Here is a 27,362-nt window from a genome sequence, read left to right on the forward strand (position 1 = left end):
GATCACTGGAAAATATGAAGGTCTCTCCAAACACCATTATATTGGGCGATTTCAACTACCCAAACATAGACTGGGAGCATTACTCTAGCTCCAACACCCTAGCCCAAAGGTTCCAAGAATTTATGAACTCATATGCTATGGAACAACTTGTTACCACTCCCACAAGAGGGGAAAACATACTGGACCTGATCATTACCAACATGGGGACTCTATGCTCCAGACCAGAAGTGTATCCCTCACTGGTAAGATCAGACCATAAACTAATCTCACTGGATATTCACATCCCGACTCCACCCCCTGCCCTGAAAACCACAGTGAAAAACTTCTCTAAAGCAAATTTCACACTCCTCAAAACCGAGGTGGAATCCTTCAAAGCCCCCGGGCCTGTGGAAAATATGGCCCAAACCGCAGAATCCTTTATAAACACATTCTATGAACACCTTCAGGAATGCATGGATCATGCAATCCCAAATAAAACCAAGACCCAATCCTCCAAAGGCAGACGTCCTGTCTGGTGGACCCCATCCATAAACAAATTATACAATAGAAGGAGGAAGCTACTACATGATAGAGCAAAATCCCAAAAAGGGAAGGCATCTCTGATCAGTATTAGCAAAAAACTATGGGCACTCATAAAATCGTCTAAGGCCAACTTCGAGAGAAAAATTGAACAGGACACTAAGGATAATCACAAGGCTTTCTTTAGTTATGTTAGGAACCTGGGTGGGAATTCCCAGAGATGCTCAGAATTAGTCCAAAATGACAAAAAATACACCGAACCCACAGACATTGCCACCAAAAGGGCAAATATTTATCCCAGAAGAGTGCTGCCCCCCCTGACATCTCAGATGCTCAGGTAAGAGCTGCCCTCTCCAAAGCAAAAAAACACAGCATCAATGGGACCAGACGGTGTCCCGCGCTGCATCCTACATGAACTCCAAGAAGAGCTAAACCCAAACATAAAACTACTGTTCAATCTTAGCCTTACTACAGGATATGTACCCAAAGAGTGGCGTACAGCAACAGTGGTCTCTCTCCACAAAGGTGGTGCCTCAACGGATCCTGGAAACTATCGCCCCATAAGCCTGACTAGCTTAGTCTGCAAAGCTATGGAAAGGATCATCATGGACCTCATAAATAAAGATATTGGGGACCTACAGACACTGGATCCTACCCAGTTCGGCTTTGTTAAGGGCAGATCCTGCCTCTTAAACCTGGTTGATTTCTTTGAAACAGTCACCAAGGCCATTGATGAGGGGAAGATGGTCCACACAGCCTACCTGGACCTCGCAAAAGCCTTCGATACAATACCCCACTCGGGCATTATAAATAAGCTCACCAGCTTAAATATAAACCCCTATGTCACTAGATGGGTTGCAAACTGGCTCAAGGACAGAACCCACATGGTTAGAATTGCTGGAGCCATGTCAGACTCCAAACCAGTTACAAGTGGCGTCCCACAAGGCTCAGTCCTGGGACCTCTCTTGTTCGGTATATATTTCTCAGAGGTATAGGCCAACACGGAAGGACTGTGGCTGACTAAGTTCGCAGATGACTGCAAACTGGGCGCCATAATCGACTCTCCAGCCGACACAAGCATCCTCCAAAAGGGCCTCATAGAAACAGACAACTGGTGCCAGAGACATGGCCTCAAGCTAAACGCCAAAAAGTGTATAGTCATCCCCTTTGGTAAAAACAAAGTGCCCACAAATTACCACATAGGTGGTAATCCATTAAGTACAGAAGAAGTAATTAGGGACCTGGGGACCCAAGTTGATAGCAAGCTCTCATTTGACAACCACGTGGCCAAAGTTGTTAGAAAAACATTTTATATAGCCCACCTAATCATGAAGGGATTCACATCTAGATCAGGGGAGGTCATCGTGCCTCTTTACTCATCCCTCATCACGCCCATAATCGAGTACAATGCTCCTTTCGGGATGTACCTTACCAGACACCTGCAGCAACTGGAAAGACCCCAAAAGTACCTCACCAAGAGGATCATAGGGCTCAAACAGATGCCATATGCTGCCCGGTTAAAGAAACTCCAGCTCTACTCAGTGGCATACCGCCTGCTCAGAGGCGATCTGTGCCTAACGTATAAAGCCATGTCCAACCCGGAATTAATGGACATGCTGCAACTCAGAAAATCCAAATCCCATTGAGCTATGCGCTCGAGAGACTTGAACCTCAGCACTGAAATAAATAGGACATGCTGGAGAGACAGATTCATAACCCAGAGGCTCCCTTTACTCTGGAATAAAATCCCAGTCTAGGTTAGGCAGAGTCCCTCATTGACTCTCTTCAAGAGGACTCTTGATGAGTGGATGGGAGATCGTAGGTTTACCCCGGGTATCACTTCTGTGTCACTGTTAGACAGAGGCACAGTATACTAACCTCGAAAAAGGGCATAGCAAAATTAATTTAACATGGGTGGTGAAAGCCAAACACACTCTGGCTAGGCTTATAAATGCCCTAGGGCAGATAGCCTAGTATGAACCTATGAACCTAAGAACTATAGCAATTGTAGTTTGCATTAGAAAAAACAGTACAATTGATATGCTAAAAAGTGTAAGAACTAATATTGCTAATAGAACAACACTGACTGCAGGATGCACAACTAAAGGTATCTGTGATTGAAATTTTTCTTGTATCTTGCCCAATGCCGTTTTCCAACAAACTCTTGATGTTGGTGGATTTTCTAACACAAAAATTTGGTTTACCTCCTAAGATGTGTACCAACTCATCATTCCTCTGTATGATTTTCCAGTTATTAGATATAACAGTTTTACTATCAACGGACATGCTAACGGAAAGCGTTAAAGTCATGTCAGACACATCATTACTCTGCTTGTCATTAAACACAATAGCTTTGGAAAGTAATAATAAACTCGGAAATGTTTTCAAGTTCAACCAGAAGATATCCTCTATTCACAAATAACTAGGTAATGAAATGCACTTCTTTGAAAATATTTTCATCCATGCTGGTTATCCTTCCTGCTGGCTCTAATCACCTGCCCTCTAAAAATATTATTTTTCATAAATTTGGGGTGATTGCTCCGGTAGTGTAAATAACTGGTCCTAAAAGTGTTCTTTCGGAATGCTGAACTAATAAACTTACATTGGGGATAGTTCCATAGTTATTACAACATCTAAAAGATGAAGAGTCGTACCTCGGTCACTTAAAAGTCAACCAACTAAATGACACTGGGCGGGATATAAGAAAAATTTCCATCACAGGCATATTTAGTTGTGCATACTGCAGGTAATGTCGTTTTATTAACACTGTTAGTGCTTAGACTATTGAGCATATTAGTTATACTGTTTTTTCTAAAGCACGATACAATTGTCGTAGTTCTGATATTGTTTATGTGGCTGTATGCTGTTCTTATTCCCACTTTGATGTAGGCAAAAGTATCAGAGAATTAAAGTTTTGTATTAGAGAGCGCTGTTATGCTATTCAAAAGAAAGATTTCAATAATGCCTAGGAGAAACATAGATTGGAATGGGGAAACTTCAGAAAGTTTTGAGTTTTCTGTTTTGGAACAAAATGATTCTTTTTGGTTCACTAATGGTTGTAACAATTTCTTTTTACAGACTAGGGAGCTGAAATGGCAGATTAAATTAATTGCCGACAAGCTCCCTGATCTTAATGAAAGTTTTAATATAAAATGTTTATTGATTTTATATATATATATATATATATATATATATATATATATATATACACACACACACTCACACACTCACACACTCACACACTCACACACTCACACACTCACACACACACACACACACACACACACACACACACACACACACACACACACACACACACACACACACACACACTTTTTATGATAATTAAGAATTTGGTATATTTTTAAGATAAGTTTTTCTGCAAATGGTCTCATTACCTCATTACAATTAATTTATTTTGTGACTTTTATATCACATGAATCAATACGTTTTTCTGATTGGTTGTAGTATGTGGCGGGTTTGTTACATAATTTTTAAAAATGTTTAAAAGGAAATTTAACTTTTAGGAGATTGTTTCTGAAGAAGTTTCAAATAAAGAAGGGACGAAAGCACTAAACATAAAGTCTCCGGTGTTTTCATTAGTAACTTTGAGCAATTTGAGCCAAGGTTTGTTTTTTCTGTGTGTTTTTTTTTCCTTGGAGCAGCATCCAGTTGTGTTTTTAGCTTTGTTTACTGTGTTTTGGCTCAGTGTTCAGTTTTTATGGATACTAATGTAGAAAATAATATTATTAATGGTGGTGAGACCAATGTCATTTAACTGTCGCTGACTCCAGTCTTGATACCAGTGTGAGTTCTATTCCAGATGAAGTAAGAATTTTAACTCAGACTGTGACAGGTACCATGGAAAACTTGCAAGCTACATTAATCAGGCTGAGTTTGAAGGGAATAGCCATTTAGTTAATAAGGTATGTCCACCATCAGTAGTGGGCAGGTTTGCATTGAATTCTATGTCCAGCAGTTCTTCTGACTCCAGTACCATTACTTTTGTTCCAGGAGAAGTCCGGTATTATGTTAATCGGTTTAATAATTTTCTCCAAAAAACAGCCAAAAATCCTTTTTCAAAAATTGGTTGGATTGATTCCACTATTAACAGTAACGGCACTTGTTCATATGGAAGTACCATAGGAAAGGTTCATCCGAACTTTAAGTCCATTTTCCTTGATCTTAAGAAAAAGCTGTTCAAGTATAAATCCTTAGAATTTGACATTTTTACCTTGAGAGGTGTCTTAAATTACAACAAATTCCTGAAGGACTTAAAATTAAAAATTTCCAAATGGCATTTCATACAGAGATACTATCTACAAGGAACTTGTGACGCTCTTTAGGAATACTGGACTTGAGTTAATCACATGTTTAGTTAAACATCACAGTGCACATTTGAAAACCATCAGCTAAAAGGTTTGCTCTTTGAATGAACAAACCATAAATCATCCATTTTTTAATGATTTTGTTTATTTATATGATGATATTTCTATTAAGTTAGAGCGTCATATTGTCACTATCATTGCCAAGAAAAACAAAAAAACTGCTACGAGACGCTAATGCTTATTCTTTAAATTTACCACATCCTCTTCCTGGAGCTGAAGGGTCTGAGGTCTTTTTCAAGATGCTATTGGTGGAAATGATATCCCTTTGTTGATAATTTGGCAAATAACATTCCTGGTAGTATGTTACCAATTCTAACACCAGTAATGGTAACCCAGGGATTGTGCAAGATCAAAATAGAAATGCTAGTTCTATTACTAATGAGGTTGCTTGCCCTTCATCCATTACTGTTACATGTTCCGTTTCCAAGTTTTTTCAGATAGGCCGTCAACAACAAGCAACTTCGATGCATTCCAGCCAGAACTGAGAAAAGAGAAAGGAAGAGGATGAAGCAAAGGGAAATAAACTACCAGAATAGCATTTTCAATTTAAGTGAACAGTCTTTTAATTCATTTGAACTCAATGTTTTGTCAAAAGGGTTTTCATTCCGAGTGGTAGAATAGACTACAGTAAATTAATTACTGACTTTAAACCGTTTATATGCAAGTTAAATTTAAAGTTTATTTCACACAATGTTAACATTATTGACACTATTTACCCCCAAAAGCCCAGCTGTTGCATTCTGTTGATATACAATACCTTACAGTTTTTTGCAAAAAATACGTGAAAGTGATTTTCATTATATGGTTCACAAAAACCTGCCAACAAACTTTTTAACCTTAATGAAAATGAAAGGCAGGCTTTACAATCCTTGAGGCAGGCTAAACAGTTAAGGTTTATAAAAGTGGACAAGGGCTCTGGGATCGTAATAATGGAACAAGAAAAGTATGTTCAACGTATGAACAACAAGCTGACCGAATTCCGTTACTGAAAAGTCAGTCAGGGTTATATCGTTAAAAGTTACAATAAAGGGTCAGTTAACCTTGAATTATTTGATTTCCTCACAGTTGAAGAGCCCAAGGTAGGAAGAATCTCTGGTATTCCAAAGAACCATAAAGATGAAAAATGTCCTCCTTTTCATCCAATTGTTTCCAGTCCAAAAAATAAGACTGTTACCATCTCCGGTCATTTGGATGAAATTTTGAATCCCCTGGTTCAAAGTAGTGACTTTTATCTTAAAGATTCATGAGATTTTTAAAATCATCTTAGGCGATATAGTTTTAATGGTGAAGAAACATTTTTTGCAACTGTAGATATTGGATCTTTGTATACTGCTACTAATCAAACCGAGGGGATTACTTATGTTAAACCTTTATATTGCCAGCTTAAACAAATTAGATTCTACTACCATTGAGTTGACTGGGTGTTTATTAGACATTGTTTAACAAACAATTTTTTTCACTTTTGACTCCAGATTGTACCAACACGTTTTGGTGGTGGCAATGGGTGCCAAAGTAGCACCCGCTTTTGCAAAATTACTTTTATGTTGGTGGGAAATAATTTTTTTTATTAAGTCTGAGTTTTATCGATATGTTTGTTTTTATTGTCATTATATAGAAGATTTAGTATTTATTTGGAAAGGAAGCAAAGAAATGTTTGACGTTTTTGTTGAAGAAATTAACAGTAGTGTTAGTTGGTTGACCTTTAATTTAACTGACCTAGGTACGACTGTTCATGTTGTAGATGTAATAACTATGGCAGTATTGCAATGCAGATTTATTAGTTCAGTATTCTGAAAGAAAACCTTTAGAAACAATTATCCTTTAGTTGTGCATCCTGCAAGCAGTATTGTTTTATTAGCAATATTAGTTCTTACACTTTTGAGCATATCAATTATACTGTTTTTTCTAAAGCAAGATACAATTGTCATAGTTCTGATATTGTTTATGTGGCTATATGTTGTTCTTATTCCCACTTTTATGTAGGGAAAAGTATAAGAGAATTAAGGTTTCGCATTAGAGATCATTGTTATGCTATTCAAACGAAAGTTTTGAATACCGCCTTGGTGGAACACAGCCTGGAATGTGGAAACTTCAGAAAGTTTGAGTTTTTTTGTTTTGCAACAAATTGATGTTTTTTTGGGGTTTTTTTGGTTCACTAATGGTTGTTTTTTCGAGAACAGGGAGCTAAAATGACAGATCAAATTAATTGCCGAGAAGCTCCCTTGTCTTAATGAAAGTATTAATATAAAATGTTTATTGAGATATAGGATTCTTAACATATGCAGACATATATACATGCATACATACACATACAATATATGCACTTTTTATGATAATTAAAAATTTGATATATTTTTAAGATAAGTTTTTGTTTCACTGGTCTCATTACAATTCATTTATTTATTTTGTGATGTTTTAGATCACATGAATCAATAAGTTTTTCTGACTGGTTGTAGTATTTGGCAGGTTTGTTATGTCATTTTTAAAAAATGTTTAAAAGGAAATTTAACTTTTAAGAGATTGCTTCTGAAGAAGTTCCAAATAAAGAAGGGACAGAACTGCTAAACACACAGTCTCCAAAGTTTTCTTTAGTACCTTTGAGCTATTTGAGCCGTTTTAGCCAAGGTTTTTTTTTTTTCTTTTTTTTTCTTTTGAACTTTGCATGTTTTTTTCCTTGGAGCAATATCCAGCTGTAATATTAATTAATTAATATAAATAGTTAAGTATCTAACCAAAGCACCTCTACTGAAATATAGTTCCTAAAATAAAACACAAAGTTAATATACTACAGATATTTAGTGCCCAAACTCAGTTTCTATATAGTAGAAACCTTTACTGTTATTATGCATCGAGAGTAGTTTATGAGCTCTGGGAACAGTGAATAGAACTGAATTTTTAACTTTCAAGAGCCATTACCAGAAAGGCTCATCCAGACTCTGCTACACTTTGCTGTGAAGGAAAGGTTAGTTTGCTGTTATTTTTTGTATTTCTGTATTGCCTTTCTATATTTTGAATACTGTAGTTTGTTTTCTTTACCTTGTGTTTTGCTTGCATTCTGTTTTAACAGCATATTAAAACTTCAAAAGAGACCACAGCTCTCTCTGTTCTGAGTCAGGCAGAAATAAGAACTGATTAATTAAGGACTCATTCATAAGACAGAAGAGGTCATTTAAGGTTAATCACTTGTTAACAGAGGGTGGAGCTAGGAACTAAATTTTCTATTTAAGGAGTAAACTAAAACATTTCAGAGCTTTACCAGAAAGGCTCATCCAGACTCTGCTACACTTTGCTGTGAAGGAAAGGTTAGTTTGCTGTTATTTTTTGTATTTCTGTATTGCCTTTCTATATTTTGAATACTGTAGTTTGTTTTCTTTACCTTGTGTTTTGCTTGCATTCTGTTTTAACAGCATATTAAAACTTCAAAAGAGACCACAGCTCTCTCTGTTCTGAGTCAGGCAGAATTTTTTCCCTCTCTCCCACCCATTTAAGTTGTCTTGTTAAATACCACTGTCTTTCTAGTTGCCCGCCTCTTATGTTAATCTGACCATATATCTCATTTCTCTCTACTTTCACTGGCTTATGTGAGTAATCACAAAACCATCACTTTTGAAATCCCACCCCTTCAATTATTTAAATTTATTGGCCATCCTACTGTATTTCATAGTACCAAAATACAAAAGTAACCACCCCTTTCAGTCCATCTTGCTGTTTTAAAAATAGTAACTCTCCACTAAACCTTAACTTTTTAAACAGGTAAAACTCAAGTTACCTACTTTTATATCTAACTTCTCTAGTGCACACTGCAGAGTGCATTCTTTTCAATCTTACCTTTAAGCATCCCTGTTACTAGCACTTTCTCTAATACCTAAAAAGATCATCTCTACTTGACTCCAAGTAGACTTTTCTCTATCTGTTAAACCTAGCACTTGCTCCTACAGTACTTATTACCTTGATACGGCACTCTTATAGATAGCACCCCAAAAGGCAAACCCCCATTTCTCGGTCACCCACGTCCCCGGAATCTCTTTTAAAGTTTTTGTCTAGTCCTTCTAGCATGTCGAGGATCAGTTGCTAGTGTCCTCTCCTGCTCAGCTGGTGAACCTGGGAATATTGAGGCAATGTTACAATTGCCTCATGTACACAGACAACCCTCTCCTCCTCCCACAAAACACAAATACATGCGAGAGATGCAACTATACGGCCAAACTGGAGGCTGAGCTCTCTCAACATAGGACTTGCAAGACCAGTCAGGAGGAGAAGGTTACCACACACACTATAGACCCAGTCTCACATAGTACCATCACAACCTCAAATCATACACATAAACACACAAAGACATACTCAAGGCTCTGATCAAAAATCTACCCAAACAGCAGAGGCCACCAAAGCAGACACCCAAACAACCACCACCTCAGAACACAACACCTGCAACACATAGACCTCACAGTCAGAGTGTCAAACAGTCACAGCCCTTAAGGCCAAACACAATGCCAGACACACTAGTCATTAGTGACTCCATAGTCAGACACACTGACGTCCCGCTCACCAGACTGAGTAAGGAGAAGGTCACAGTAAGCTGCCTGTCGGGCGCTAGAATCTGCCACATAACGCAAGCACTCAGGTCTCTCAACAGCAGGTACAAATCGACTCAGTCATTGTCCACGCTGGTGTAAACGACCTGAGACGCACCTCCTTGGACTACATGAAAAGAGACATTGAGGAGCTCTCTGATTATGTAGCCCAGGCAGGTATGACCCTGACCTTGAGCAGTATCCTACCTTCACCAAGAATGATGCCACAATACAGAGATAAGATGATCAGCTTTAACAATTGGCTTAAACTCTGGTGTCATTCAAAGGGGATCCAATGTCTGTCTGCCTGGGATGACATGCTGGACAAGCCACGCTGCTTCGCAAGGGACGGCTTGCACCTGTCACCCTGGGATTCGGATATTGGCAAAGGCTCTTGCCACCCCCATAGTGCCTTTTTAGGCAAGGCTCAAATTCTAAACCTACCACCCTAGAACACAAAAAGGAAAAAAACTAAGGGTAATGCTGCTCAATGCCAGAAGTCTAAATCTCAAAATGCACGCACTCGAGGCCCTTCTCAGTATGGAGAACATCGGTGTCTGTGCAGTGACAGAAACCTGGTTCAAGGCTCCTGAGAGCACCCCAGCACTATCAGGTTTTACCTCTTATCATGCGTTCCGGCCCCAAAATCCGGACAATACCAAGAAAGGAGGGGGGGGTATCCATATTCATCAAGGACACCCACACCTCAAGACTGGTGGCAACGCACGATGCATCGGAGACCATCCAGGTGCAATTAACCATAGGCAAGACTGCTCTGCAAATTGTAGCATGTTACAGGCCACCCTCACAAACTCAGGAACCTCACATGGCCTTCCTGAAAACACTAGAGGTGATAAATGTATCACCAAACACCATCATACTAGGTGACTTCAATTACCCTAATATAGACTGGGAACACTACTCAAGCCCAAACACCCTAGCCCAAAAGTTCCTGGAATTCATAAACTCAAATGCCATGGAACAACTAGTCACCATCCCCACAAGAGGAGAAAACATACTTGATCTCATCATCACGAACATGGGAGCACAATGTTCAACACCAGAAGTATACCCTCACTGGTGAGATCAGATCACAAACTAATCTCGCTGGAGGTCCTCATCCCACCCCACCTGAAATAAAAAGACCACAGTAAAGAACTTCTAAAGCCGACTTCACACTTCTAAAGACTAGTGTGGTCTCCTTTAAGGCCCCGAGCCAGCGGAAAACAGTACTCAAGCCGCTGAATCACTTACAAATGCCTTCTACCAGCACCTGCAGGACTGCATGGATAAGGCAATCCCAAGCAAAACAAAGACTCTTTGTACCAAAGGCAAGCGTCCAGTCTGGTGGACCCCAGCCATAAACAAACTCTACAACAAAAGGAGGAAGCTACTACAAGATAGAGCAAAATCCTTAAAAGGTAAGACACCCTTGATCACTATAAGTAAAAACTAAGAGCTCTCATAAAATCATCCAAAGCAAATTTTGAGAGAAAAATAGCTAAAGACTCAAAAGACAATCATAAGGCCTTCTTTAGCTATGTTAGAAACCTGGGAGGAAACTCCCAGATATGCTCAGAACTAGTTCAAAATGATGTGAAGATTACTGATCCTACAGACATTGCCAACATACTGGCTGACAGGTTCAGTGCAAACTTCTCCCCCCCCAAAAGGAGAGATATCTATACCAAGCGATTGCAGCCCCCAAACATCTCCAACGCCCAAGTGAGAACTGCTCTCTCCAAAGCAAAAACACAGCATCCATGGGACCTGATGGTGTCCCGGCTGTGTGCTCCACGAACTCAACGAGGAATTAAACCCACAGCTAGGACAGCTGTTTAATCATAGTCTTATCTCTGGATACGCACCCAGGAGTGGCGCACTGCAACTGTGGTCCCACTTCACAAAGGCGGTGCCTCCACCGACCCTGGAAATTACCGCCCATTAGCTTGACAAGCCTTATCTGCAAAGCCATGGAGAGGATCATAATGGACCTCATAAATAAAGACATAGGGAATTTGCAGACTTTGGATCCATCCCAGTTTGGCTTTGTCAAAGGCAGATCATGCCTTCTAAACTTGGTTGACTTTTGAAACAGTCACCAAAGCCATTGATGAGGAAAGGCAGTCCATACAGCCTACCTCGATCTGGCAAAGGCCTTCGATACAATACCCCACTCGGGTATCATTGAAAAACTCATCAGCTTAAATGTTAACCCATACATCACAAGATGGGTTGCAAACTGGCTGAGTGACAGAACCCACAGGGTCAGAGTTGCTGGCGCCATGTCAGACTCAAAGCCTGTCACAAGTGGTGTACCACAGGGCTCAGTCCTGGGCCCACTCTTGTTTGGCATCTACTTTTCTGAAGTACAAGCAAACACAGGAGGGTTATGGCTGACAAAGTTTGCAGATGACTGCAAACTGGGCCATAGTAGAAAACAAATCTGACACAGATATCCTTCAGAAGGGTCTCACAGAAACGGATAACTGGTGCCAGAGCCATGGCCTAAAGTTAAATGCCAAAAATGCATAGTCATACCCTTCGGGAAAAACAAGGTTACCTAGCTACCAAATAGGTGGCAATCCACTGAGCACAGAAGAAGTTATCAGGGACCTGGGGACCCAGGTTGATAGTAGTCTGTCATTCGACACCCATGTAGCTAAAGTAGTTAGGAAGACCTTCTACATTGCCCACCTTATCATGAAGGGATTCTCATCTAGATCAAGGGAGGTCATAGTCTCCCTATACTCATCACTCATCAGACCAATGATTGAGTACAATGCCCCATTCGAATGTATCTGACCCGACACTTGCAGCAGCTGGAGAGGCCACAAAAGTTCCTCACCAAAAGGATAAAGGGTCTCAAACATCTGTCCTATGCTGCCCGACTGAAAGAACTCCAGCTCTATTCAGTCGCCACCGCTTGCTCAGAGGTGACCTTTGCCTAACATACAAGGCCATGTCAAACCCAGATTTGATGAATATGCTGCACCTCAAAAAATCTAGATCCGTCAGAGCCACAAGGGCGGGAGACTTAAACCTCGACACGGCTATTAATAGGACGTGCTGGAGGATAGATTCATCACCCAAAGACTCCCTATGCTGTGGAATAAAATCCCGGTATATGTGAGGCAGAGCACCTCGCTGGCCTTGTTCAAGAGAAATCTTGACCAATGGATGGGAGATCGCAGATATACCCCAGGGATTACCTCAGTGTCACTGCTCGACAGAGGCACAGCAAAATAATGGGTATAGTTCCCCATACTAAAGGGGTGGCGTAAGCCACAAAACTATGGGCTAGGCTTGTAAATGCCCTCGGGCAGATAGCCTAGTATGAACCTATGAACCTATGAACCTATTATTGTTACAACACCTACAAGACTCTACGACTTACATTTAGTCCTCTAATGATGAGATTCTCATATCTTAGTACTAAACTTATCAAAAGGAGTGACCAAGGTTTAACACAAGCAATAACTAGCATGAGAGACCAGTGAAAACAGGATATAGACATCTCTTTCGACAATGTCTACAACTAAAATGAGGTCTCTTACATCCATCTCTATCCCTATATAAATGTATTAATGTATAGCAATATATCATTACTTACTGACTGTAAGCAAATCCTTTTTCTCTTTCAATAACAGATGCACCAGCATCTCTGATGCCTTTCTCTTTCCCTGATCACCCCTCCATTTATCTCCATCAGTGTTATCATATCTGAAATCAACAAGATTAGAGCAGAGTTTGTTGCTGTTTCCACTTCCGCTTCTGCATGAGAGGACAGTTGGGCTAATTCCTTTTGACTGACTGAAGAGGCTTCCTCCATTATCACTCTTAACTCACAGTGCTGTAACTGTTAACTTATTATAGACACCTAGAATTTCTCAGAAAACATTTTAATATGTTAAACACTTCCCATTCAGTGGAGGATGAGAAGAAAGTCAAAACCAAAGCAGTACCCTATAATACGTATATCAGTGATAAGCCAATGCAAAATAACTTGCTTAGTAGCTTTGATTTAAAATTATTTATAGCATTATCTTTCTAATACAATGATAAATAATGAAGCTTCCAGCCTGCTTCCATAGCATAATGTCAGTTAAAACTCCAGGCTTTGCTCAAATACATCATCATTTTGAGCTTCCAGCACCCCTATCCATGAACAAACTGTAAATAATCAGAGCTCCTGGTTCCCTATGTACTGCCAGTGATTGAAACAGTCCCTCACCCCTTGCACAAATGTTTAAAGTTCTTGCAGTCCACTGCCCTTACAATAAGCCTCCCATCCCACTTTTTGGCAGTATGGATATACCCACCCTAGAAACGTACTCATCTGTCACTCCTGAATACAGGTAGACAGTGACACATATTTTGCATCTGTACAATACACACATTTTCCAGTTTCAGCTTCCATGGGAAGTGCATGAATTTACAATCAGTACAAATTATCAGCATCTTAGCAAACATGTCAGCAGGGAAGACATCCATTCCAAGGTCCAATTCTGTAATGCCCCTCACTCAATGACAATGGCCAGCTTAAAACTCATAAGAGCACAATTGCAATCTTCTTACCAAGGAGACTAAGAGCGTAAAAAAAGGCGTGTTCATTTTTCAGTCCAAGACTGCCATATCTCAGAGTATCCCACTTTCTCTAAGGTACGACAATCTTGGAGTGCAGCAGAGATATGATCTGTAATGCGGTTGAAGGGGGCTGACTCGTACAAAAGCTTTTAAGAGGAGTATAGTGAGTTTCGATATTCAATGCACCTCTTTTGATTCACTGTTTATTTTTCAGATCTGTGGGACTTGCGCTTAATGGGTCTTCCAATTACAACAGGAAGCTCCACAGACTAGGTTCTGTCTTTTTCTGTGTGCTGAACTTTGCATTCGATTTAAAAAGCAAGATATATTTTAAGCATGACCTTTCTGATACTTTCAGTTACTTTTACTTAACGCAATAAGAGTAAGAAAATATTTTCCAAGTTCTGCATTTGCTGAAAGGAATTCCCTTTACAAAAGAGACAGCCATTTAATGGCGTTATAAATTTAACTGACATGGTGGGTTTACAGAGCACATAGCCCAAGCTTCAGCCAGTGTTATGTCTATATGTATAGGCCAAATTATGACATAGCAAGCTTTTATGACATCATGTGTTCTATCCACTGCAGCTTGGAGATTCCAACAATCGAAAAACAGTGCACTAGATGGATGGATAGAGGTGCTGCAAATATACAAAAACATCATTCTTCAGTCCAAGTCATACAAAAGAGGCTATTCAGATTTTACAGAACGTAAATGTATAAATGGAGCTACATTAATTCCAATACCACATCTACTGCAAACGTAATTTCAAGCAAACGGCTGGAATGTTCTAGGACAAATTTTCTTAAAAAAATGACTGTCAGTTTGACTGCTCTACACAAACATGACTTTTATTTTAAAAAGATATTGTAGAATATTTCCATCACTTACAGGCATGATACAGAGTGGTCTTCCCAGTACAGAACCTTGCAAACCATTTCACAAGTATTACACGCCTTTGTTAACGTATCATCCATCTGAATGAGGCTAAACAGAATTCAAAAAAGAAAAAAGAAAAAAAAAAACATACATCACAAATTTGGCCTAGTAAGTATGAAAAAGCATTTTCATGGTCTTAAGCAAGTCACATGACCTCCCTGCACTCCAGATTATAAAATATGAAGAAAATACATGTTTTATCATATTTCGGGATATCAGAAAAAGTCAGTTTCCCTGCATTATATCTCACCCTTGTCCAGAGATGACAACAAGAGGAACAGAAGGATTTTCCTCAGTTCTCCATCACTCACCTGCCTATGAAACATGTGGACAAACCACTGAGAAGGTGGGCTCTGTGTACCTGTTCTATAATCCAATCTACTGACTTTACAGTGGATTATAGTAAATAAGGCATGAATGATTAATGCTTTCTCAAAACTCAAGGGCCTAAATCATAAAAACTATGCAGACCATTTCCAAAGCCTTGTCCATTTCCTCAGTATGACACAGGCTACCAAGAGAAGACCTCTGCTTCAACAGACCTTATTTTGCTTAACCTATTATTCCATCTGAAGTCCAGTGATATAAAGATTTGGTCGGGAAACTTCAATCCGTTTTGCAAAATAACCAGAATATATTAGAGGGATAGGCATGTTATCAAAAAATACCAATTCTATGGGACTGACTTCCACTACACAAAAAGCAGAGTACTTTGCTTGCCCTATTCAAATGTAATTTTTAAATGGATAGGTAACTGTAAATTCACCTCTAGTTTACCATCCCTGTCTTTCAGAAACATGTAAAACGTCCCAATATATTTTTGTTCAGATATGCTCATAAATCTTCACTAACTGGGGTATTCATATGCAAAATATATGGGTTACAGGGGTACACCAGATCAGCACTCTGTACCCTTCACTATTCTGGCACTTGCATCTTCATCCAGCCTTACATCTGAGCGCAAAGCTGCATCAAGTAGCGTACAGCATGTGACAGTTTGCACAACAGATCACTACTTACAAGGTAGTCCACAGGAACGAGCAACATACCTGAAAACTGATACAAATTCAGTGTGCTCAATATCAGATCCAAAATACCCATGCTCGTCTACATCTCATTGGGGATTCATACTCTGAGGCCATTGTCAAACAAATATGGAGGCCCGCCATGTTAACAGCCCTCAGTTGTCTGTACTGTGTAATAGAACATGGTGATTTCCAAGAAACAGTATATTTTATCATTTTTAAAGTGCATGCATTTACATTTGAAGCGTTTCTGATATTACTGTTGTTAATACCAGATATTGTGGTTATCCCTTTAAGAAGGACAGTTACTGTTACTGAGAATTTGGTCCACAGTAGCAAGCCTAAAGATTAATAAAGTAGGGGCTGGTTAGCCCAAGATACAGACATCACAGTTAGAAGTTCCAGAGGAGACCGGAGGAATATGTCAAATTAAAAAGAGTTGGAGAACAGAGAACTGGCTCTGGAATGGAAAAAGTCAGGAGGTCCAGTCTGCCAGAGAACAGTCCTGGATATCAGACCAGAGGACACTGTATTTTGCTGTGTTAATACTCAGCATCAGACGTTCTGTAAATTTTATATTATAAAGACTGCAAAAGTTAAAAATAGGTGTTACGAAGCCCAAAGACATATTTCTGTGTTATAATTTAGTTACTGACATTTGTTGACTGGAAATGTCCACTGAGCCAAAAAGTTTAAATTCTGTTTATACAATATAAACATGTAAAAAACAAAAATAAAACCTTCAGCAATTATATATATTTTTAAATTTAAGATTAGACATTATTAACTGTAGCAGAGTCACAAGGATGACATGCGAGTACGACTTTTCAATCAGTATAGCATGGTCTTAGAAAATTATGAATGCGATATTTCATGAAGTATTTTATTGATAGTAAAAGTTACAACAGATAGAAATAGAGTGGGCACAGAAGCTTAGAGAGGTGATAAGATTGAGTATTAAGTGGTAAAAAGGAAAAATTGTTAGAGTAAGTAGCAAAAGATGATTTAAGGTGGTTTACTCATGGTAGTCCAGGAACAGACTTTGTTATTGAGGTATAATTCTTTCAGTGTTTTCTGAATGTTATTATTGTGTCTAATTGAGTGATAGAGTGAGGGAGGGTACTCCATAGTTTAGCAACTGCATGGGAATAAAGGCATTGTCTGGCTCTTTTGTTGGGTTTTGTTACAGTTAGAAGTTGCTTTGTGGATGACCTAAGGTAACGATTTGGAGTGTAAGCTTTTATTATGGTTTGTCAGGATGGGCAGTAATTAGGGTTATAGAGCAATTTGTGGGTAACAGTCAGCTGGGTACATTGTACGTAATGGGGTAACAGTCAGCTGGGTACATTGTACGTAATGGGGTAACGGTCAGCTGGGTACATTGTACGTAATGGGGTAACAGTCAGCTGGGTACATTGTACGTAATGGGGTAACAGTCAGCTGGGTACATTGTAGGTAATGGGGGAACAGTCAGCTGGGTACATTGTACGTAATGGGGTAACAGTCAGCTGGGTACATTGTAGGTAATGGGGTAACAGTCAGCTGGGTACATTGTAGGTAATGGGGTAACAGTCAGCTGGGTACATTGTATGTAATGGGGGAACAGTCAGCTGGGTACATTGTAGGTAATGGGGAAACAGTCAGCTGGGTACATTCTACGTAATGAGGTAACAGTCAGCTGGGTACATTGTACGTAATGGGGGAACAGTCAGCTGGGTACATTGTACGTAATGGGGTAACAGTCAGCTGGGTACATTGTACGTAATGGGGTAACAGTCAGCTGGGTACATTGTACGTAATGGGGGAAAATCAAGCCAGTTTATAGACTTTATGGCCAGGCAGTGATGACTGCGAGTTGGCATAGTGGAGACAAATTCCGCAATCTTACAGTAACACGGCTGTAGTTTGTTCGCAGGAGATGTGTGTAGGTTAGTGAAGATGGGGCTACCATGCAGGGGGGGGAGAAGCAGACTACTTGCTAGTGTTAGTTTGGTGGCTTTGTTCAAGTAGAGTTTGTGCCTATATAGCTTACCAAGCTTAAAATGGGTCTTTGTGGTTGTGCTGAGTATGTGATCTTCAATCGTAAGTTTGTCATCAGTAGTGATGCCAAGTAGTTTAGTGTTCTTTACAATTACAATTTCTGTATTGTTATGCGAAAAAAATTTAAAGTTTAGGAGGGATTTGGATGAAAAGAGTAAACGTTTTGTCTTTTTGGGATTCAGTAGCAGTTGGGCCTCAGTTAGCCAGGATTCAGTGGCAGTGAAAGTGTTTTGTGTTAACTTTAAGAGATCTGAGCAGTTCATATGCTCACAGGTTGGTAGTAGGCTATCGGTCCTAGGGCCCATACAAGCCTAGCCATAACAATTTCCTGGCTATTTCTTCCCACAATATTTACTTCCCTGGACTCCTGTCTAGCAGGGCAACTGACGTGATCCCCGGGGTGAATGTGATTATGGTTGAATTGCCTGCATATTGTATAAGTGTACTGTGTGGGGATGCATGACAGAGACTGTTAATAAATACATTAAAAAGCAAATGTCCAAGAATAGACCCTTGGGGAATTCCAGTGTTGTTATTAAGATATTTGGATTGATTGCTTTGCCACCTGATAGATTGTCTTCTGTTTTTAAGATAGCTAATCAGTAAAAACAAAATGAAAACTCCAGCAAAACTAGAACTTCCACTGAGTGACCTCCCAAACCTCTTGTATCAGAGGTGCATGAGATGTATGCAAATGATCCTTATGAACATCAGGTGTTTCAGCTAACTGGCGATTCTAAATGCCCATGACTTGTTTCATTTTAATGGACAATTTCAGGCCAATAAAGCCAAAGCCCACTATCTGTGGATATGCATATTTTGGTCTTGTTATGACCTCATCAGCACAGTACAAGCAGAGTGCTTGACTAAGCATTAGAAACCTAGGGCTGTTATACCCAGCTGATGTCCATTATCATTAGGGTCACTGCAAAAATATCCCAAACAACAAACTAAAACAATGAGTGAGACGGTCACTGAAAAACCAATCAGTAAAAATTAAATTAAAACTCCAGCAAAGCTAGAAATTCCACTCAGTGACCTCCCAAACTTCTTGTATCAGAGGCACATGGGATATATGCAAATGATCCTTATGAACATCAGGTGTTGTTGACCTTTGGGGTATGGTCGAGAGGGAACAGTAAAACATACTCCCACGGCAGAAAGCATCTTTCCTTCTTGCTCACACTGAGTGAGTGTGTCCTTCACCTTAGAACCAAACAATGAGGAACCATCAAATGGGATTGTTGGTGAAAGTAGACTTGAACGGTTCCACAAAATTACAAAAGTGCATCCAGGAGTGACGCCTCAGGGCAACTCCTGAACCGGCTGCTCTACTCGCTCCATCAGCCGCATAGGAGATAAGCCACATGGAGGAGTTAACTATAGAATTTAAGGTGAACAACTGAGCAGAAAACTTGTCAGGGACTCCCTCAGTAAACGCACCTTGCACAGAATCTCCTAACTCCTTGAGGAGGTCCCTCTACAATCTCGTGAAGTGAGTGAGATAGTTCAACAATCAAAGGGTAAATGCCACTGAACTAAAGATACGCTTCCCAAATCTATCCATCTGTCGAGAATCATTGTTTGGCGGATGAACAGAGGAAGAAGTCTCCACCAGCTCCTTCTTTGTGGCTGCCGCCACCACCATGGCATCTACGGGAATGCCCTTAGACAAAAACTCTTTACCAGGAGGGGCAAACAGAAACTTATTAGGTCTCCTGGGGACTGGCTCCATGGCATCAGGAGTATCCCACACCTTTCAACTAACTAGATCCATCAGTTCTTCAAAAGGTGGAAACACTCAAGAGGCAAAAGGTTGAGACCCGAAAGCCTTCAGGTACACCGACTCCTCATCAGAAGGGTTGACAATGGGCCAGTCGCACCTCTGCTTAAAGATCTCCAGGATGTCCTTGAAGGAGACATCAGAGAACAACTTGGGGACCCTTCTTACTCCTCGAAGTCAGTGTCTGATGTCAAAGACTCATCCTGGGAGTCAACATGCTTCCTCTTACATATCCTCTTCCAGGAAGGTTCCTCGAAAGGACATTCCAGGGAAGCCTCGGAAGAGTGGAGGCCACCAGCTGATGGCTCCTGAGGCTGAGGGTCTCTGCTGTCTCTGGAGAGAGTAGGGGCTGAGACCGAAGTGGGTGCTCTTGGGGGAAGAGTGCTGGTACCAATGGTAGGGGCTGGAGAATGAGACAGCAAGCTCCTTATCATCTCAAACGCTGACCTCTCTGGCTCCGAAGACCTCCCCGGTTCAGAAGAGACAAAGGTTGACGTCGGAGCCAGAGCCGTTGGCTCCGAGGTAGATGCAGGGTCTGAACTCACCCTGGCCGACGCACTGAGAGGAAGGCACAGAAACGAAGAAGATCGATTCCAACCCTCTCTGTCAGCGCCAACAGGAGAGCTTCGGCCCCTTGACATGACGGACGGCACTGAGCGTGTTGGAGCCGAACCCGGCTCTAAAGCAGCAACAAAGGGAGCTCGAACTGATAGTTCCTTCGGTGGCACCAAGCACTCTGGCTCCAAAGGGCCAACATGGCTCAGAGGAGTAATAGCAGACAAGGGTAAAGCTGGATCGAGTGGCTCCAGAGCCAACTGGGTCGGAGCCAATAATAATTTTGGTAAAGCAGACGACTTCAAGAGTCTCAACACTACCCTCTCCACATCTTCTTCTGAAAGGCTCTTGGAAGACCTGGAAGACATAGTAGGGTATCTTGACCTAGGGGGCACTGGAGACTTCAGTAACAAGGAAACTGGTAGGGAATCCACAGACCGGCTCCGAGTAGCAGATTCAACTGCTGATTCAATTGGTTCAGAGGTCAGCTCCGAAACACTTGGAACCAACTCTGACACCACAATGGTGCTCTCCTTCAGCTCCGAAGGCTGTGGAGTCGTGGAGGCAGATTTTGACTGTTTAGGAGGCAGCTCCGAGGCACCAGCCTGTGCCAGAGAAGGCCTTTTTGAAGATTTAGATTTGCCAGACTTGGAGGAAGCCAAAGAAAGTACAGTTTTGTACCTACCATAAATGTAGATGTCCGATAGGCATGCATCTGCAGTCCTTACAAATGGGTTGTCCTGTCGTCAAGCAGCCCTTCGGTCGGCCGGATTCCAAAGTCTGGGTCTGGCCTCGGCTGATGTCGCACTTCACCCGATGTCATAGCTGCAATTATTCGGGTATAAAGGTATCAGCCGACGCCATCTTCCTCAGTGTTTCTTGCCCCAGATGTCAGGTGCCCTCTGGGAAGGCAAATTTGGATAATTGCAAAAGTTTCCAAATAAGAGAGAGCAAAATAAAAAATAAACATGTATATACATATATACAAACAAATACACCATAATAGATTCCCCCAGCTAGCTAAATGAGGGGTAAATACCCTAGGAGTACCTCAGAGGGAAGGAGGAGGTAATCCTGACTGCAGATGCATGCCTATCGGACATCTACATTTATGGTAGGTACAAAACTGTACTATGTCCTTCAAGGATGCATCTGCAGTCCTTACAAATGGGTAGAATACCATAGCCAAACTGGGGGAGGAGGAGTAATTAGATTATGGTGTAGTTAAGATCCCTTGCAAAACAGCAGTGGCAAAACCTGCTCGGGATCTGGAGTATAAGGGTAAATTATAATGCTTGGCAAATGTATGCACGGAGCTCCAAGTAGCAGCCTCTAAAATGTCTTTGGTAGCCACTCCTCGTAAAAAGGCTGTGGTAGTGGCTGTAGCCCTTGTAGAGTGAGGTCTGATGTCTTCTGGAGTTTTCTTTCCATGGTAAGAGTAACAAAATCTAATGCAATTTCCTATACACTTAGAGATTGTCTGTTTCGAAATTGCTTTTCCTTCCATTCCTGTTGCATATGCTACCAGCAGCTGGTCAGTCTTTCTATTATTCTTGGTCCTGTCCAGGTAGTAGTGTAATCGTCTATGTACATCCAAGGTATGCAACAGTCTTTCTCCCCTGTTCTGTGGGTTGGGGAAGAATGTAGGCAGGTGGATAGCTTGGTTCAAAGATACCCTGGAGACCACCTTTGGCATAAAAGTAGGATTAGTTCTCATGGACACTCTATCTTGATGGAAAATCAGGAAGGGCTGTACTGCCATTAATGCCTGTAGTTCCGAAACCCTTCGTGCTGAAGTGATTGCAAGCAGGAAAGCAGTTTTCCATGATAAGTACTGTAATTCTGCTGTTGCTGCTGGCTCGAAAGGAGGTAGTGTCAATTTTTCTAGCACAAAGTTCAAGTCCCATGCTGGCAATGGTGGCTTTCTTGGTGGTTTTACATTTTAATTCCTCTCAGAAACTGCCTGAGCAGAGGATGTGAGAAGACTGGAGGATCCAAGTTGTATTCTGCTGAAATTGCTGATGCATGAATCTTAATGGAAGAATAGGACAGGCCATTGTGGAAGAGCTCTGCCAAGTATTCCAGGATGTTAGCTATGTTCACCAGTGACACATTTTCTCCTTTTGCAGTACTCCAAATAAGATATCTTTTCCATTTTTCTGAATAATTTTTTCTTGTTGAGGGTCTGCGAGCCTCCAAGATAATGTCTTTAACCCTTTGAGATAATTCTGGTTTATTTGTTCTTAAGCAATGTTCCAGGCAGCCAGCTGCAGTGTTTTCAGGTTTGGATGCAGGGTTTTGAAGTTGTTCTGTGTTAGCAGCAAGGGAACTAGGGGCAGAGGCCATGTTTGTTCCCGAGACATACTCCTCAGTAATGGGTACCAATGTTGTCTTGGCCAGTCTGGAGCTATCAGGATGATTCTTGGACGGTCTTCTTTGATCTTCAATAGCACCTTGTGCATCAAAGGAAGTGGTGGGAATGCATATGCTGTCAGGTTTTTCCAACTGAAAGATAGGGAGTCCATTTTCCAAGCAAGGGGGGTGGTACGTCCTCGTGCAGAATTTCTTCAGTTGGTGATTGTGTGGGGATGCAAATAAGTCTATTTCTGGTAGTCCCCATTTTCCTGTAATGGTTTTGAAGATGTCCGGATGTAGCATCCATTCGTGGGCATCCGTGGTAGTTCTGCTTAGGATGTCTGCTAGAATATTTTCTTTTCCTGGCACAAAAATTGCTTGTAACTGAATGTTGAAGCTCAGGGCCACGTTCCATAGGTCCATTGCCATCCGGCATAAAGGGTATGAATGTGTGCCTCCCTGCTTGTTGATGTACCACATAACTGTGGTGTTGTCCGTCCTTATCAACAGTTGACCCTGTTGAAGGAATGGTCTGAATCTCTGGATTGACAGTTTTACTGCCAGCATTTCTTTTTGATTTATGTGTAGGTGTAGCTGGTCTGGAGTCCATAAGCCTTGTATGCACTTGTCCAGCATGTGCGCCCCCCAACCGAGGTCTGAGGCGTCCGTTGTGATGGTCTGGCTTGGTTGAGTGCTGTGGAAGGGCAGCCCTTTGTTTGATCGACAGGCCTGAGCCCACCAGTGGAATTCTTGCTTCAGGCATGGAATTATTGGAATTTGTGTTTCTAGGCTGTGCTTGTGCTGAGACCATAAATTCCTCAGGTACCACTGCAGTTTTCTCATGTGTAGTCTGGCATGTGGGATCAATATTATGCAGGATGCCATGTAACCCAGGGCTTGCAGGACTTTTCTTGCTGTTAGCTGGTTCTGCTTTGTTAATGCCATGAAGTAGAGAGGGGGTTGCTCCTGTTTTTCTACTGTTAGGAATGCCATCTGCTTTGATGTGTCCAGCTCTGCACCCAAAAAGGTTATCCTTTGGGATGGTATCAGCCTTGACCTTTTTATATTGACTGTGTATCCCAGGGCTTGCAGAAGATGAATGACCTTTTCCAAGTCCTTTGTTAGTTTGTTTTTGTTGTCCGCTTGTAACAGGCAGTCGTCCAGGTAAGGGTAAATTTGAATTCCTTGAAGCCTGCAATGAGCAATTACTGATGCCAGGCATTTCGTGAATACTCTGGGCGCAGTAGATAAGCCAAAGGGCAATGCTGAGAATTGATAATGCTCTGATCCTGCAAGAAATCTGAGGTATCTTCTGCAATTTGGTCATATGGGGACATGCAGGTATGCCTCCTTGAGATCTAGAGTTACCAGCCAAAACTCCTTGCCCAGCATGGGAAGATGTTGCTGTTAGGTCAGCATTTTGAATTTTGGTACAATGAGGTATGTGTTTAAAGCGGACAGGTCGAGAATAGGTCTCCATTGGTTTTCTTTTCTTGGTACCAGGAAGAGTCTGGAGTAAAATCCTTGTCCTTGTTCCATAGATGGTACCCTTTCTACAGCTCTCATCCTTAGTAAGTGAGTTATTTGTTTTAGAGCTTCTGTTTTCTGATTTGGAGGTAGGTTTGGCATTCCTCTCTTCCTTGGTAGAGTATGGAAGTGAAACCTGTAACCTTGGTCTATTGTATGTAAAATCCATTTGTCTCCTGTGATGTAATACCAGTTTACTGAAAATAAGGCTAGCTTCCCGCCTAAGGGTGCTTCTAGTTGTTCCCTGGTAGGCGGTGCCAGAGCCAAGTCACTGTGATTGTCCTGTGGTGGTGGCTGGATCTGTGGCTGTACCTCGCTGGTTGTTAGCCTGCCACTGACGTCCCCTGTAGGCACCTCTGGATTGACCCCTGCCTCTTGAGCACCTATTCCTGCCTCTCTGAGCTCTGGGGGTGTCTGGAAAGGACCAATTCTTGGAAGGCCAGTTCCTGCTAAACCTTGGAGGCTGGACCTGCAAGAAATCCTTGACTGTCTGGACAGATTTCGCCTTCTCTTCCACCTTCTTGAGCACCTGTTGTGCAGGGGAGCCAAACAAATTGAGCTTATCCGTCGGAGCATCTAGGAGCTTTGATTTGACATGGTCTGGTAAGGACTGCTCTTTTAACCATGCATGTCTTCTGATCACTGTACCAGTCATGGCTGATCTAAAGGAAGCCTCCAGTGCATCATAGCCGCATTTTAAAGAATGATTACTGACCTGCTGAATGTTATGTACCATTTCCTGAACAGATTTTTTGTCTAATGGTTCATCCGAGGACAGATTTTTAGTTAACTGGTCTAACATAAATTCCTGATACTGAATCATGTGGAATTGACAGTTCAAGGCTCTAGCTGAAAGAGTAGCAGAAGTGTAAACTTTTTTACCCCATCTCTCTAAGGCCCTAGATTCCCTTTCAGAGGGAGGGTTTTGGCAGAGGTAGCTGCTACAGCCTTGGGTCCCTGGGAGATAGTTTCGGGATCTGCAAGAGGGGCCTTATATAAATGATAATGTGTGTCCGGAACCCTGTAGTACCTATCTGGCTTAGCAGGGGCCGGAGGAAGAGAATCAGGAGCAGTACAAGCATCATTAAATGCATCATCCACAACAGTAAGTACTGGAGGAATGGCTAAAGGCCTATGCTGTGGCAAATGCAGAAAGGTTCTAAGCCTTTTCCTAGAGTCTGTAAAATCCTGGCCCTGCCATTGAAATTGTTCCCTCATAGCATGCAAGGTTTCCCCAAAGGAAAATTCCTCAGGCGGAGAGGCAGAAGGAATGGACTCTTCTGCATCAGAGTCCTCATAAGGAGAAAAAGGGCCCTCTGGAGGGTTAGAATTATCTGATTCATCAGAGGAGTCATCTGTAGAAACTGGCTCAGGGGGCTCTGCTCTAGGCCTCTTCTCTGGTGGTGGGTGAGAGGCCCTGTCTGGGTGAGGTTGGGCTCCCCGGATTAAAGAAATGAGATCCTCTGCAAGACTAAGCATTCGTGTACTAGAGCTAGGCCTGTGGGAGGGGGGCTTAGCAGGCACAGTTTTGGTGGATTTTGCTGCTTTAGCCCTGGCAAAGGCCTTAATCGACATGAATGCAGGTGGCCTAGCAGCTCCATGTGCAGGAGTAGAAATATCCAAAGGGATAGTATCAGATAAATCCTGTGAACCTGCAGGAGCAGGTGGTATTTCAGAAGCAGATTCCACCATGCTGGATGAGGCCTCGGTAGGAGGAACGCTTTCAGCCGAAGGAAGAACCGTGGACTCGGTTTCAGCCGAAACCGAGACACTCGCGGTTGGCTTAACCGCGGTTTCGGCCGAAACCGCAGACCGCGAGTGTCGGTCCTTTTCCTTGCGTTTTTTAGATATTTGCGTAGTCGGAGTATCCGATGGCATAATGTAAGCAAAATCTGGGCCGAAAAACTGCTCTGCAAATTCCGACCGGCGTCTAAGCGTCCGCCGGTTGAAAGAAGCACAGGCTAAGCTGCTACGTCGTGGTCTGGGCCTAGACAAGGTAAGCAGTAAGAGTGGAAATCTTTATGAGGTATTTGTTTCCCACAAGTTAAACAGTTATTCACTTTTTCTGACATCGGCTGAGGCAAGAAAGAGTCCCCAACGGGGTACTTAGCTTTTTTGAAGTCTTCGGTAGCTTTTTTAAAGTCTTCGGTAGTAGTAATCTCTGGTTCTGACCGACCGGCACTTGCGAACAGCTTCTGCTTCGGGCGCCACACGGCAAGAAAGACTGAGGAAGATGGCGTCGGCTGATACCTTTATACCCGAATAACTGCAGCTATGACGTCGGGTGAAGTGCGACATCAGCCGAGGCCAGACCCAGACTTTGGAATCCGGCCGACCGAAGGGCTGCCTGACGACAGGACAACCCATTTGTAAGGACTGCAGATGCATCCTTGAAGGACATCTGGATAGAACTTCCTCAAAAGGTGGTTTTAGTAGACCCTTGAGTATAAGCTTGTTCTTTCTCTCCTGTAACACCCTAGGAGAGAAAGCATGGCAGAACAAGCAGGATTCTTGCAGGTGGATGGCCCCTAAATAGCAGACACAGCTACTGTGGCCATCCGTTAAAGACATCTTTTGGGAGCATTTCATGCATTTCTTAAAACCCGAAGGTTTGTGCTCCTTACTCTCTTTAGACATGTCACACATTTCACACACACACGCACACACACATACACACACACACACACACACACACACACACACACACATACACACACACACACACACACACACACACACACACACACACACACATACACACACACACATACACACACACACACACACAAACACACAAACACACACACAAACACACACACAAACACACACACAAACACACACACAAACACACACACAAACACACACACAAACACACACACAAACACACACACACACACACACAGGAAAGGAAGAAGAAGAATGAGGGAAGAGGACTAGGTCCTCTAACTAAAACAGGCCTAGCCTTACAGAAGGAAGCACCACGAGGACTAGGTCCTCCAACTAAAATGGCCCTAGCCCTACAGAAGGAAGTATCACAAGGACTAGGTCCTCTAACTTAAAGGGGCCTAGCCC

At 41.9% G+C, this 27,362-nt stretch overlaps 1 protein-coding gene across 3 annotated transcripts in view; it reads right to left on the reverse strand.

Moving 5' to 3' along the window:
• ZFYVE27 (zinc finger FYVE-type containing 27) overlaps positions 1–27,362 on the reverse strand; it is a 1,067,636-nt gene that overhangs the window by 831,355 nt on the left and 208,919 nt on the right. For all 3 annotated transcript variants that reach the window (XM_044056911.1, XM_044056910.1, XM_044056912.1), the window contains exon 4: positions 14,958–15,053. In XM_044056911.1, the coding sequence (XP_043912846.1) occupies positions 14,958–15,053 (96 nt within the window). The remainder of the gene's footprint in view (positions 1–14,957; positions 15,054–27,362) is intronic.

Source organism: Protopterus annectens, chromosome 14.part0, assembly GCF_019279795.1.
Source record: "Protopterus annectens isolate FY-2018-M chromosome 14.part0, PAN1.0, whole genome shotgun sequence".
Lineage (NCBI taxonomy): Eukaryota > Metazoa > Chordata > Ceratodontiformes > Protopteridae > Protopterus > Protopterus annectens.